This window comes from Euprymna scolopes, chromosome 27, assembly GCF_053919585.1.
Source record: "Euprymna scolopes isolate OS-2025 chromosome 27, ASM5391958v1, whole genome shotgun sequence".
Taxonomy (NCBI): domain Eukaryota; kingdom Metazoa; phylum Mollusca; class Cephalopoda; order Sepiida; family Sepiolidae; genus Euprymna; species Euprymna scolopes.
Genome location: NC_136508.1, coordinates 65,623,022 through 65,636,689, shown reverse-complemented (window position 1 = coordinate 65,636,689; position 13,668 = coordinate 65,623,022). Strand labels below are relative to the sequence as shown.

General features: G+C 28.7%; 1 protein-coding gene across 1 annotated transcript in view; it reads left to right on the top strand.

Annotated features, from left to right (window-relative positions):
* The first annotated feature begins 4,491 nt into the window (after nucleotides 1–4,491).
* Nucleotides 4,492–13,668, top strand: part of LOC145248661 (uncharacterized) — a 17,354-nt gene continuing 8,177 nt past the window's right edge. Inside the window, exons 1-2 of the mRNA XM_080110329.1 lie at nucleotides 4,492–4,615; nucleotides 11,939–11,985. Coding sequence (XP_079966455.1) covers nucleotides 4,581–4,615; nucleotides 11,939–11,985 — 82 coding nt within the window. The 5' untranslated portion in view covers nucleotides 4,492–4,580. The remainder of the gene's footprint in view (nucleotides 4,616–11,938; nucleotides 11,986–13,668) is intronic.

Below are 13,668 nucleotides of genomic sequence, written 5' to 3'. Positions count from 1 at the left end.
CTAATGATTACTATATTGTCCAATTTCTACTGTACACGCTTTAACCCTTGTCCTTGAGTGGCCTCTTGGCCTTGATAATGTGGTGATGGCTGTGTAAAAAAAAGCTCAATCCTATCGAAAACGTATGGCATTACATCAAGCAACAGTTACGCATTGATAAAATTTCAAATTTAGAAGAACTTTGGACAAAAATTAAAGAAAAGTGGGATGCCCTTTCCCCGGAGTATTGCTGCAGTCTAATTCAAGGAATTCCCAAAACATTGCAGGCTGTCAAATTGCAGAAGGTATATGCTACTAAATAATAACTGGTTCGTTGTGTTCGTGTTGTATTTGTGTTGCATTAATGTCCTAAAGTTACATTTAAATAACAATTTTCCATTATGCGGACTGTCTTTTTGCCTCCTCATTTAGAAGTTATTTTTTTTTAAGTGACGTGAACACTAGAATATTTCAATTAAAAGTCAAATATTAACATGTAAAATTATAGAAGAAACAAACGCCAATCAAATGAGGTATAGTTTGTTTAAACAGTTACAGTAAATTTAGCTTAAATTTGCAGTTTTTGAAAAAAATTACAAGTGCGAACTTTCTTTTTGCCGCCTGTCTATGAAAATCGTAAGAAAATTGGTTGGGTTTTTTTTTCTTCAATAATCTTCACAATTTGTCATCATGTTTTCCACTTTGTATTTGGAAAAATTTGAAAAACATTTACTTTTTCTTTAAATGATATACCTACTTGCCTGATATAGCCTTTATAACCGTTTCTCTAAGTAGATTATTTTTTATCATTTCAGCCTATAATATTCTTTTGGTAGATAATCTTTTATATTTTCACTTGGGTGTAAATCTTGTATTTAAATAGTATTAAATTAATATTGCATTCATGTGTAGGTTTTTCTAAGTAATATATATATAATATATTAGTTTTTTTCTAAGTAATATATATATAATATATTAGTTTTTTTCTAAGTAATATATATATAATATATTAGTTTTTTTCTAAGTAATATATATATAATATATTAGTTTTTTTCTAAGTAATATATATATAATATATTAGTTTTTTTCTAAGTAATATATATATAATATATTAGTTTTTTTCTAAGTAATATATATATGATATATTAGTTTTTTTCTAAGTAATATATATAATATATTAGTTTTTCTAAGTAATATATATAATATATTAGTTTTTCTAAGTAATATATATATATAATATATTAGTTTTTTTCTAAGTAATATATATATAATATATTAGTTTTTTTCTAAGTAATATATATATAATATATTAGTTTTTTTCTAAGTAATATATATATAATATATTAGTTTTTTTCTAAGTAATATATATATAATATATAAGTTTTTTTCTAAGTAATATATATATAATATATTAGTTTTTTTCTAAGTAATATATATATATAATATATTAGTTTTTCTAAGTAATATATATATAATATATTAGTTTTTTTCTAAGTAATATATATATAATATATTAGTTTTTTTCTAAGTAATATATATATAATATATTAGTTTTTTTCTAAGTAATATATATATAATATATTAGTTTTTTTCTAAGTAATATATATATAATATATTAGTTTTTTTCTAAGTAATATATATATAATATATTAGTTTTTTTCTAAGTAATATATATATAATATATTAGTTTTTTTCTAAGTAATATATATATAATATATTAGTTTTTCTAAGTAATATATATATAATATATTAGTTTTTTTCTAAGTAATATATATATAATATATTAGTTTTTTTCTAAGTAATATATATATAATATATTAGTTTTTTTCTAAGTAATATATATATAATATATTAGTTTTTTTCTAAGTAATATATATATAATATATTAGTTTTTTTCTAAGTAATATATATATAATATATTAGTTTTTTTCTAAGTAATATATATATATAATATATTAGTTTTTCTAAGTAATATATATATAATATACTAGTTTTTCTAAGTAATATATATATAATATATTAGTTTTTTTCTAAGTAATATATATATAATATATTAGTTTTTTTCTAAGTAATATATATATAATATATTAGTTTTTTTCTAAGTAATATATATATAATATATTAGTTTTTTTCTAAGTAATATATATATAATATATTAGTTTTTTTCTAAGTAATATATATATAATATATTAGTTATTTCTAAGTAATATATATATAATATATTAGTTTTTTTCTAAGTAATATATATATATAATATATTAGTTTTTCTAAGTAATATATATATATATAATATATTAGTTTTTCTAAGTAATATATATATAATATATTAGTTTTTTTCTAAGTAATATATATATAATATATTAGTTTTTTTCTAAGTAATATATATATATAATATATTAGTTTTTCTAAGTAATATATATATATAATATATTAGTTTTTCTAAGTAATATATATATAATATATTAGTTTTTTTCTAAGTAATATATATATAATATATTAGTTTTTTTCTAAGTAATATATATATAATATATTAGTTTTTCTAAGTAATATATATAATATATTAGTTTTTCTAAGTAATATATATATAATATATATTTTTTTCTAAGTAATATATAAATAATATATTAGTTTTTTTCTAAGTAATATATATATAATATATTAGTTTTTCTAAGTAATATATATATAATATATTAGTTTTTCTAAGTAATATATATATAATATATATTTTTTTCTAAGTAATATATATATAATATATTAGTTTTTCTAAGTAATATATATATAATATATTAGTTTTTCTAAGTAATATATATATAATATATTAGTTTTTCTAAGTAATATATATATAATATATTAGTTTTTCTAAGTAATATATATAATATATTAGTTTTTCTAAGTAATATATATAATATATTAGTTTTTCTAAGTAATATATATATAATATATTAGTTTTTCTAAGTAATATATATAATATATTAGTTTTTCTAAGTAATATATATATAATATATTAGTTTTTTTTCTAAGTAATATATATATAATATATTAGTTTTTCTAAGTAATATATATATTATATTAATTTTTCTTAGTAATATATATAATATATTATTTTTTAATATATATAAGTTAGTTTTCTTAATTAATATATCTATAATATATTAGTTTTTTTTTTAGTATTAATGCCTCTTTATAACATGTAATATTGATTGGCTGTATAATACGTATGCTTCCCACTTTGGTATTAATCATATATTTAAGATTCCTATTTGATGTATTATCCCAGTGCTGATGATGAGACTTTATTCAAATAAAAATTTTTGTATCGTCTCAGAAACGATCGTACACAGATTATTCATATTGTGTTATTGGTGCCTAAATGATTGATATTTTCGTGAACAATTTTACCATATATATATATATATATATATATATATATATAATTTGAGGTTGTTATTTTTTAAAGGTAAGGTAACCAGTGAAATAAACGAGCAATTTGTCTTTACACAAGCAGTAATTTGTTGCTACACAGTCATGAGCATGTTTCTGTCTTCTAGTATTTAGCAACTAGAGACCTCTTCAGGTAGCAACGTTTATATTCAAAAGCCTCTTTTGAATATAAGCGTTGCTACCTGAAGAGGTCTCTAGTTACTAAATACTAGAAGACCGAACATGCTCATGACTGTGTAGAAACACATTAGTGCTTATGTAAAGACAAACTGAATGTATATATATATATATATATATATATATATATATATAGGGTGACCCCCCCCCCAAAAAAAAACGGACCCAGCTCTAATTAGGCCCCGTTTCTTAGTATTTTGTCCGAATGAAATGAAACTTTGGTCATAACTAATTTATTATATTCAAAACATCACATCAAAACACTAGGATCTTTGGCAATTTTTTCTCCGTTGACTGTAAAATGATCAGAAAAACAATTGAATGTCCTGTTTTTTTTTGGGATCACCATATATATATATATATATATATATATATATATAACGTGCGTTGGGGTAATTGCGTCAAGTCCGGGGTAATTGCGCTAACTAGCTAAAAGTGCTCTTTCAGCATATAAAGAGCACATTTTTTATTTGGTGCAATTACCCCAAAGTACGGTACATACAGAGAGAGAGAGAGAGAGAGAGAGAGAGAGAGAGAGAGAGAGAGAGAGCAAGAATAGATTGAGGTTCACATAAATAGTTTTACAACGATATTTATTGTTAGCGTTCGTAGAATTCAGATCAACAATGATTTTGCGCACGATCGTTTCAGAGACTAATTGCAATTATTATTTTCTTTTTATGTATATGTGCATTCCAATATGTGTTCTTTTTCAGTCCATTTAACCAGGGTTGTACTTCTTTTATCAGGGTTTCGAATTTGTACAGGACAGACTGACATAAATTTACGAAACCTCTACCAGTTCCACCACTCGCCAAAGTACTACTAATACTCTCTCTCTCTCTATATATATATATATATATATATAAAAAGTGTGTATAAAACAGAAGAATACATCCCTATTTTAATACAGTGGTATGGTCTAAAAAATACTCTCTTCTCGCCGACTTATTCGACCATTTACTGATTATCAAACGGGAAGAATGGCGGAAAACACACTGAGTTTGTCTTCAATCAGGTAAAAGAAAACTGAATCCAACTAAAATCATTTTCAAAGGAGAAGAAAAAGCACTGAAGAATTAGAAACTGGAAAATGTTTTATATAAAAAATATTAACTGTCGAATTCTCACTTAAATATTAATTTCCAAGCTATTCTCAAATAAGTGCCACTGTTTTCCGCCTGCGACTTCATGCATTTATCTCCAATAAAATCCATCCTATAAATTCTTGTTTAAAAACTATAATTCTTTATGGTACTTATGCAGAATACTGACCGTGCTATTTTTTTTTTTTTTTTTAATGAAAGTACAGAGTAGTTTTTAAACCCCGCTCATCTTAAAAATGGTCTTTTGTTTATTTCAGCACTGTCAATATATTACCTAAGTACCGCTTTTGATTCCAACGAAAACACAAGAGTTGGGGTTAGTGGTTCAATAACTAGTCTATTAACAGTCTCAAAATTGAGGATTTTTGCAATTAGAAGTAAAAATGGGACAGGTTTCAGAATAATTTAAACTTGAGTCACAAAAAATTCCTTAAAAAAAAAAAAAAAAAAAAAAAAAAAAAAAAAAAGGCCAAAAACAACTCTATAGTACGAATGTGAAGGTTTGCGTTAGGGTTGAAAATAGTTTCTGCAAAATAAAAATGGTTGACTTCAAACTTTAATCTGTTTCGACGATTTCTTGACATGACTGGATTTTCCGTCGATGCTCTGAACTGACTCCGTAAACATTGAAATCCATTGCGTACTTATTCCTTGCATGTCTAACTCGTTTGCTGCAATCGGTATTTTTTTTAGATTAGGTCCACCTCCACAATTTTCTTTTAAATGACAACTTTTAGAGGTTTTCGACTATGCTGAATACGAAAATCGCATTGAAATTTTGCAGAAATAATGAGTTATCGAGATATAAAATATATTATGCATTTTATTCTTTGGCGGCCATCTTTTTTCTCGCGCGTGCAGTGCTGCAGTCAGTCATAGATGAGTAGATTTGTTCATGGTGCGTACACGCGCGTAAAAAAGATGGCCGCCAAAGAATACAATGCATAATACAACTTTTTATATCTCGATAACTAATTATTTCTGCAAAATTTTAATGCAATTTTCCTATTCAGCATAGTCGAAAACCTATAAAAGTCGTCATTTAAAAGAAAATTGTGGAGGTGGACCTAATCTGAAAATTTACCCTGTAATCAACTGACAAAGTTAGATTGGCTTTTTTTTGTCGCGATAATGTTTGATTTTATTAACAACGCTGCGTTTCTCACAAGTTTTCGTTACCGTTGAATTAAAACAAAAACAAAACGTTCTTTTCGCCTTATCCAACTATTTTTTAGTGCTTGATTGATCTTTTCAACCAACACATTTCAGGTGTAAAACTTACGCACTTGCGTGTCTCGTCGAAATTCGTAGAAATTCCTAAAATGACAAAAATTGATCTAGTAAATGTTATGGACGGTGCCTAAACATAAATTTCATAAACGAAACTTCTTTCCTAGAACTGCTCGCCTGTGAAACTGTTTCACTGGTCTGCTTTCTTGCTGACTACAATATAGTCGTCTTCAAGTCCAACATGAGCAAGTTCTTATTGAACTGCCCTCGTAAATAGTCTAATTATACCGAATTACCACTACAAACGATTATTACGCGACTGACCCAATTTACTGCAATACACATTAACCATTATCCTGGAGTGGCCTTCGAGATTTTATATGTGGTAACCATGTTGTAAAACATTTTTTTAAAAAGTCTATATGGACTCGTTGTTCAACCTGCAAAGGGCGTTTATTCCAAAAGCCGTTCTTAACATGGGGAGGTTGAAAAATAAGAAAATGCTTTTCTGAATAAACACCCTCAACCTCCTCATTGTAAGAACGACTTTCGGAATAAACACCATTTGCAGGTTAGACAACCAGCGCACAATGACAAAAAAATGTATTAAACAAAAATCCATAATTACGTTCTTTAGAAATGTATTTAAAAATGGTGGATCCTTAATTTGTCGAGGGAGACAAGTCTGTTTGTCACACAGAATTGACCTCGCAACTCTTCCACAGTAAAGCATATAAAACTCGATAATTCGATAAATTCTACCTATGTTTGCACCTGCAAATCGTCGGTGATAATTTAGCAGAGAAACCAACAAACAACTATACGAAAAATAAATATATAAAGAACAAATAAAGGCGCTGGTGCACTTATTGATCCACGCTATTTTTTAAATCGTATTTCCAAGTTTAATTAAAGTTTTATGATGTTTTTCTATTCAATTGTAAGATTAAAGTATAGAATAGGTACAAAACACCTTCCCCTCCCCTCCCCATGTTAAGAATGGCTTTTTAAATAATAACGTTATTATTTCAGCACAGATCAGTAAGTGCACTAGTACCGAAATAAATGTTACTGTAGCCAATAAAAACTAATTTTATATTCACCTGGCTCGTTTATTTTGGTTTTCAAGTAGTTTTTATTGCTCTTTATTTAGTCTTAAGAAAAAAAAAGTTTTTCTGAGCGGATTTGAAGAAAACAAAATGGCGGCATTTTCTTTGGAAAAAGTAAGCCTCGTTTTGAATTCTTTTGGTATTTTTTTTTACAACAGTACCGAGTATACTATAAATACACCAACCTCCCCATGTTAAGAACAGCTTTCGAGATTAGTGGTATGTGCTTATTCCTAAAGCCATTTTTAACACAGGGAGGTTGGGGAGTGTTTATTTTTAAAGCCGTTCGTAACATTAGGAGGTTGGGGTGTTTATACTATGCTGGGTACGTTCGTAAAAAAAAAAAAAAAAAAAAATACCAAAAGTTCAAAACACCTGTAAACCTTGAATTCAAAACCAGGTTTTTTTTTTTTTTCCAAATAAGATGCCACTATTTTTTTCAAAGCCGCTCGGAAAAACTGACTATTTTAGATTACATAATAATAAAAAAAAACTACTTGAAAACCAAAACAAATGAGCCAGGTAGGTATAAAATTAATTTTTATTGGCTACGGTGCCATTTATTTCTTGTATATATTTATTTTTGTATAGTTGTTTGTTGGCTTCTCTGCTAAATATCCGAAAAGAACTAATCGTGACTGTTTAACTTGTATATAAAGTACTTTATTTCAAAATGCAATTGTGTAACCCGCCGGGAATGACCTAGCCGTCCCCAGTCAGTTAGTATACATAAAATTGAAACTATTTTTTTTTTTTTTTTTACTTGACTGAAGGGTAGGATCCATTATGTTTCTCCCTGTCCCCTGTGATTCAATATTTATTTCATTGTTATAAAGTTTGTATTTTTTCTTTTTCGTTTCTTTTAGTTAAAACTCTTAACTCGTTTTGAATTCGTACGCTTTATTGTCCCCTTTTTTACTTTTTGTATTTGTGCAGCATACGAACCATGATATTAATTTTTTTTTTAATTTTCCATAAATGAACATTTAGATGGGATTTTCAAAGTAGTACAGAAAATATCCTCGTCTGAAAATACTTGTGCATCTGTTACCGCGTTGAAAAATAACGTTATTTAGAAAGCAATTTTTGACATTGGGAGGGTAGGGTATTCTATAACTATTCTGTACTTTTACACCTAAGAATTTAAAATGAATATATCATAAAAATTTAAAATACCATTTTAAAAAAATAGCGCGGTAACACAGATGCATAAGCAATAAGCAATTTCTTTTAAAGTTTTCCTGTTTTTAAAATGTTATTTCCACAAACTGGTACTAGTGCATTTATTGATCCGTGCTGAAATAATAACGTTATTTAAAGTTATTTTTAACATGGGGAGGGTGTTTTGTACCTATTCTGCACTTTAACCTTACAATTGAATAAAACATAAAACTTTAATTAAACTTAGAAATACGATTTTAAAAATAGCGCGGATCAGTAAGTGCACTAGTACCCACAAAGTTACTTAACGCTTTTACTTGATAATTCTTATTGATTCGAAGGGAGATTTCCAACAAAAAACTGGTGAAAAATCAAATGTACAATAAATTAATGTTATCATAGCCAATAAAAGTTATATTTGTATGTAGTTGGCTTTTTTTTATTTTGTTTGATTTAAAGTAGTTTTAAATCGTCTACTTAAATCTTAAATAAATTTTTTTTTAAGAGCTGTTTTACAAACAAAATGGCGGTTTTAGTCATGGGAAACAAACGTGCCGCCATATTGTTTAAGCAGCTCGTAAAAATAGAATATCTTAGACTAGCGGGGGTGAGGGGCGCCCGCCTTTGCCCGGGCGTATAATACGCTTAAATATGACATTTTAGTTTGTTTAAATTTTGTATATTATTATAGTCGTGATTTTATAAGTAAATTAAAAAAGTATTTAGGTGTCTCCAGCTAGAATCGAAACAGAAACTGTAGCATTCAAAGCTGGTGACGTTACCACAGTACTAGGTGTATCAGAATTTTTGTAGGAATTTTTGACACCTCTAACACGAAACTGCAAATAAAATATAAAAAAACTCGTAATTTCTCTTTTAAAGGTGGGTTGTTTATTTTCTTTATGAATTATACTTCCAAAATAAACTATTAAAGTTGTATAAAAAGTAATAGAAATATTTTTTAAAAAATAGTAATGAAATTAATTGAATGTTACGAGTTCAGTATTTTTCAATTTTTAAACTTTAAAAATTTATCAATTTTTCTATTGATTCTATTTTTACGATATTTTCAGGGTCAATGTGAAATGTTATGCTCTTTCCAATAAACCGAATATAATATTTTAGACAAACGTTTTTTTTTTAAATTCACGCCCCCCCCATTTTCAAAGGTCTATTAAAAAGTAAATTTTTATGTACCAAAGTTTTATATATCACAAATTGAAGATAAAAGGTCAATAAATAATATATTCAAATTTAAAAACAAAAAAAGTAGTGTTTTTTAGAAATTTACCTGTAAAGTCCGAAGTTTAAAACCTTTTTTTTAAAAAAAAAAAAACCCCACGTTGTTTGTTTGTGTTTTTTTTTTAATGAAACCTTGGTCCTTGCTCCTTTAATTGAAAAAAAAATTAGGGCTTGAATGACATTTTTCGAGAAGTTATAAGCTTCGAAAGATGGCGGGTGGAATTATTCAATAGTTTTCACGAAATTTTTGAGACTGTTACCACAGTACTTACGTGGCACGCATATAAACAGATTAAAAATAAGCTAACATGAATGTACAAAATGTTTAACCATTTTTTTTTTTTTTTTACCCATTTTTGACCCCTTAAACACCATTTTAACCGGCTAAAGACCCATAAAAGAACGGCTCTTAAAAATCCAATTATTTGAGGTCCTATCGCCGCTTTGCGACTTTTAGTTTTGGAGGAGACAGTTTGAAAATATGGAGACAGACGGACAGACATATAGCTGTTTATATATTAGATTAGAAAAGATAATCTAAAACTACTTTCAAACAACAAAAAATGAGCCAGTTAGAAACGAAAATAACTTTTATTTATTATATATTTGAATGTTTAACCCCCTTTTTATTGGTTTCTCTGTTAAATGCCCAACTCGAACATAGGATTGAATAACACCAAAAATATCTAATTTATTTGCTTTCACGCTAATTTTTAAATATTAGCATCCGTAATATTTTTCGAGTTTTTTTTTTTTTTTTTTTTTTTTTTAGGGGGTAAAATCGCAGAATAGTTAAGACTCTAAAATCAAATCAAAATACATAATTTATGTAAAACTTATTAGGATGATATTCTCTACCAAACAAGATTTAACTGTAATGTGTAAAGAGTTGGCACACTTGCTTAATCAACACCCAAGGAAATATCAGTGCTTATGTAATCAACGACGAGTTTTACCGAACATTTCCAAAACTGTCACGAGTGATTTTTTTTTTTGTAGTTATGCAGTTTACAAAACTTATTGAGTAAGTGATAACGTTATTTAGGAAGCCAGTTTTCATTATTCGTTAAATTAGAGGTGAGGGGGCGCTCGGCATTGCTCGGTCATAAAATATGCTTAAATAGATTTTAATTCGTCAGATTTGGTATTGTCTATTGATTATTATATTGTACCTAATATAGAAAACTGATTTCAAAAGTAAAAAATGATTCAGGTGCTGTCAGCTAGAATCGAAACCAAAGCATTTAGCGCTCTAGCAGTATTCCTACCGTTGGAGCTATAAGATAGCTCAAGATAGATTTAAAATTAAACCATATGAAGCTACTTTTGAATTTTCTCATGCACAGAACAAATAGAACTATGTCGGCAAGTTGAAAGGAAGCCGTTGCATTTCAACTTACCGACATATTTCTGTATGCATATTCATCCATCCAAACAAAGATTTTACTTACTTGTTAAAAACTATCCTTGGTGTATGATTGGCACCCCACACTGCTATAGCTCGGCTAGGACCCCTGTTTATCTGGGAGTCTCGGCTCGTATCGTCTGGTCCTTCTCTGAGGGTTGTTACATTGAATCCTGTATGCTGAAAGCGAATATCGGAGCCGCAAGCAGGAAGAAAAACAGACTCGTGAAATTCTATTCTACAGAATTAATTTAACAAACTTATGTACAAATAATTTTACAAATATCATTCAGTTCTTAGTCTCAAATCTCTTCACAGCTGGGGGAATAAGGAGAAGAGGAGTCACGTCTCCAGGGAACGACGGTCTCCACGCGATATGTTCTCCCCGAAATCAAAAGGCAATCTCACTAATTTCCGCGCAACAGTAGTATATATAGTGAGGTATGTGGATGGAGTGGGAGTTTCCTTAGCCAATCAGATTTCGCCACGAAATCAGAAAACCCAAGATTTTTGCGTGTGTGCAATTCCTGGATCTGAGATCTACAGACATACTAATTCCCATGACCTTAAGGTCATCATATAAACACTGACATCTGACTCCGAGTTCACCAAGCCCAGACAATATTATGCTCCACGTTTCCTGTCATCAATTTTAACTGCAAAATATATTTTTCTGGTTTCAAACAATATCTATTTGACATGAAATAATATATATATATATTGTGACGTAATTAATCATTGGGGAGCTTTAGATTCCCCCAGGGGCCTGGGAGACCCCGAGTAACTATGCTAGATAGCTAATCGATTAGCTATCTAGCATAGTTACTCGGGGTCTCCCAGGCCCCTGGGGGGAATAGCTATCTAGCATAGTTACTCGGGGTCTCCCAGGCCCCTGGGGGAATCTAAAGCTCCCCAATGATTAATTACGTCACATGATTACTATTTCCTGTTAATGTCAGTGTTATGTGACCAGTAGCTTACTAGTTAAATATTTTCACACAAACATACATATGTTTTATTGATATAGATGTCGATGAAAAGGTCTAAAATTCTTATATTTTTTGTATTTAAAATGTCTTTTCTTTCAGTTCTGGCGAGACTGGTATTTCTGGTTGGACAAATTCGAGTAACAGCTGTAAGCCATTTTCTTTTTGTTCGTAAGACTTTGTTTAATCTTGTTTGTTTGTAAGAGTTTGTTTTGCTTGTTTGTTTGTAAGAGTTTGTTTTTACGGATGGAGCAAGAGAAATTTCAAATTAATGTTTGATCTTTTTATAAAAATTGTTTCTTTTTCTACAGCGCTTTCGACTATTTCTGTAACTATTATTATTGCGATTGATATTACCATATCGTTGTGTGATTCTATGTTCGTCCCACTCGACAAGAATTTGCGACCCCAAAACTATGCTGTGGTTTTCTATTTGTATTCATGTTTTCTAGTTCTTGTTCTAACCGTGTCACCGTCTCACATTGGCGATCGCAGAGGGTGCAAACACTGGCTTACGCGTATAAAAAATATAAAACACAGACTCTGACACATTCTAGTGATATCAGTTGCACTCTGTGTGTAATACCATTGCGGAAACCCACCCTGTAAACATCCTTATCAGTCGTCAGTCGAGGCTACTCTTCCGATCTGCCCCAAGAAACCAACCGTCGTCAACTTTCCCTCACTGAAAACTGTTCGTAAATTAACTGTAAATATATTATCCTCTGTCCTGTCCTTCACCTTAGTTACCAACACATCTGACTAATAGAAACTAACCACTTCCGCCATTGCCTTATCAGCCACTAGTGGCTAATTATTCTGAAACTAACCCCTGATCGTGTCCAAAAATTCAGTACGCAAAGTTAAGACGCCGGAAATGAAGTCGCTAAGCATTAAATGGAACCACTTCTTGCTTTACCATGAAATAATAAAAATACCCCCCTTTTTGAACCTTTCTATAAATAATTTCCTAAATATTTAAAATATATCCATATGAAAATAATTTAAAAATTTCACCAATTTTATCACAACTTTGTCATGAATAATCTAATATATAAAAGATAAAATGTGTGTGTGTGTTTGTATGTCTCGCAAAAACTTCCGACAGACGAAAAGAATCCTGACGATACCGGTACCATTTTTAGAAGCTCGATCTTTCAGACAACAAATATCGAAAAATTGGGCAAAACATTAATCTCTTCCTCCTCAACTCGCACAATTTTTACAAGGAGGGGCCACTTTTTTCGTCGATATTTTCGCAAGTCATCGTCTTCGTTGGATTGACTACGCTTAATTTAAACGCTCTCGATTTCCGCTTGCGCCATGGACGCATAGGCTAAGACGTTACGTTTTTATGTTTCCTCCTTCGCGTTTGGGGTTCGAGCCTGCTTGCCTACTACCATTATTTTAACAACACCTCTCTCCACCTAAACTGCCTACTGTTGTTTTGACCCCCTCTCCGGGGTTCTTTACTTCACCTACACACACCCGAGCAGTGCATCATAAAACAAAGTAGCTTCAATTGAATTACGAAACTGAAACTTTTGTTTGATTACACAAAGTGTTAATAAAAATGCACATTATTTATGACAAAAATTCTGTAAAAAAATGTGAAAAACATAAATATATTATTAAAAAAAAACACTATTTAGAGAAATCTAAATAATAAAAATTCTCATTAATATTTTTCTCGTGATAGCACAAGAGTTAAAACAAAAACTATTCATAGAAATGTAAAAAAATAGTTTATTTTCCATTGTTTCATGATAGCACAAGAAATGTTAAAACTAAAATAATTATTTCCATATAATTTTGTATGTTGTTTTATGTTT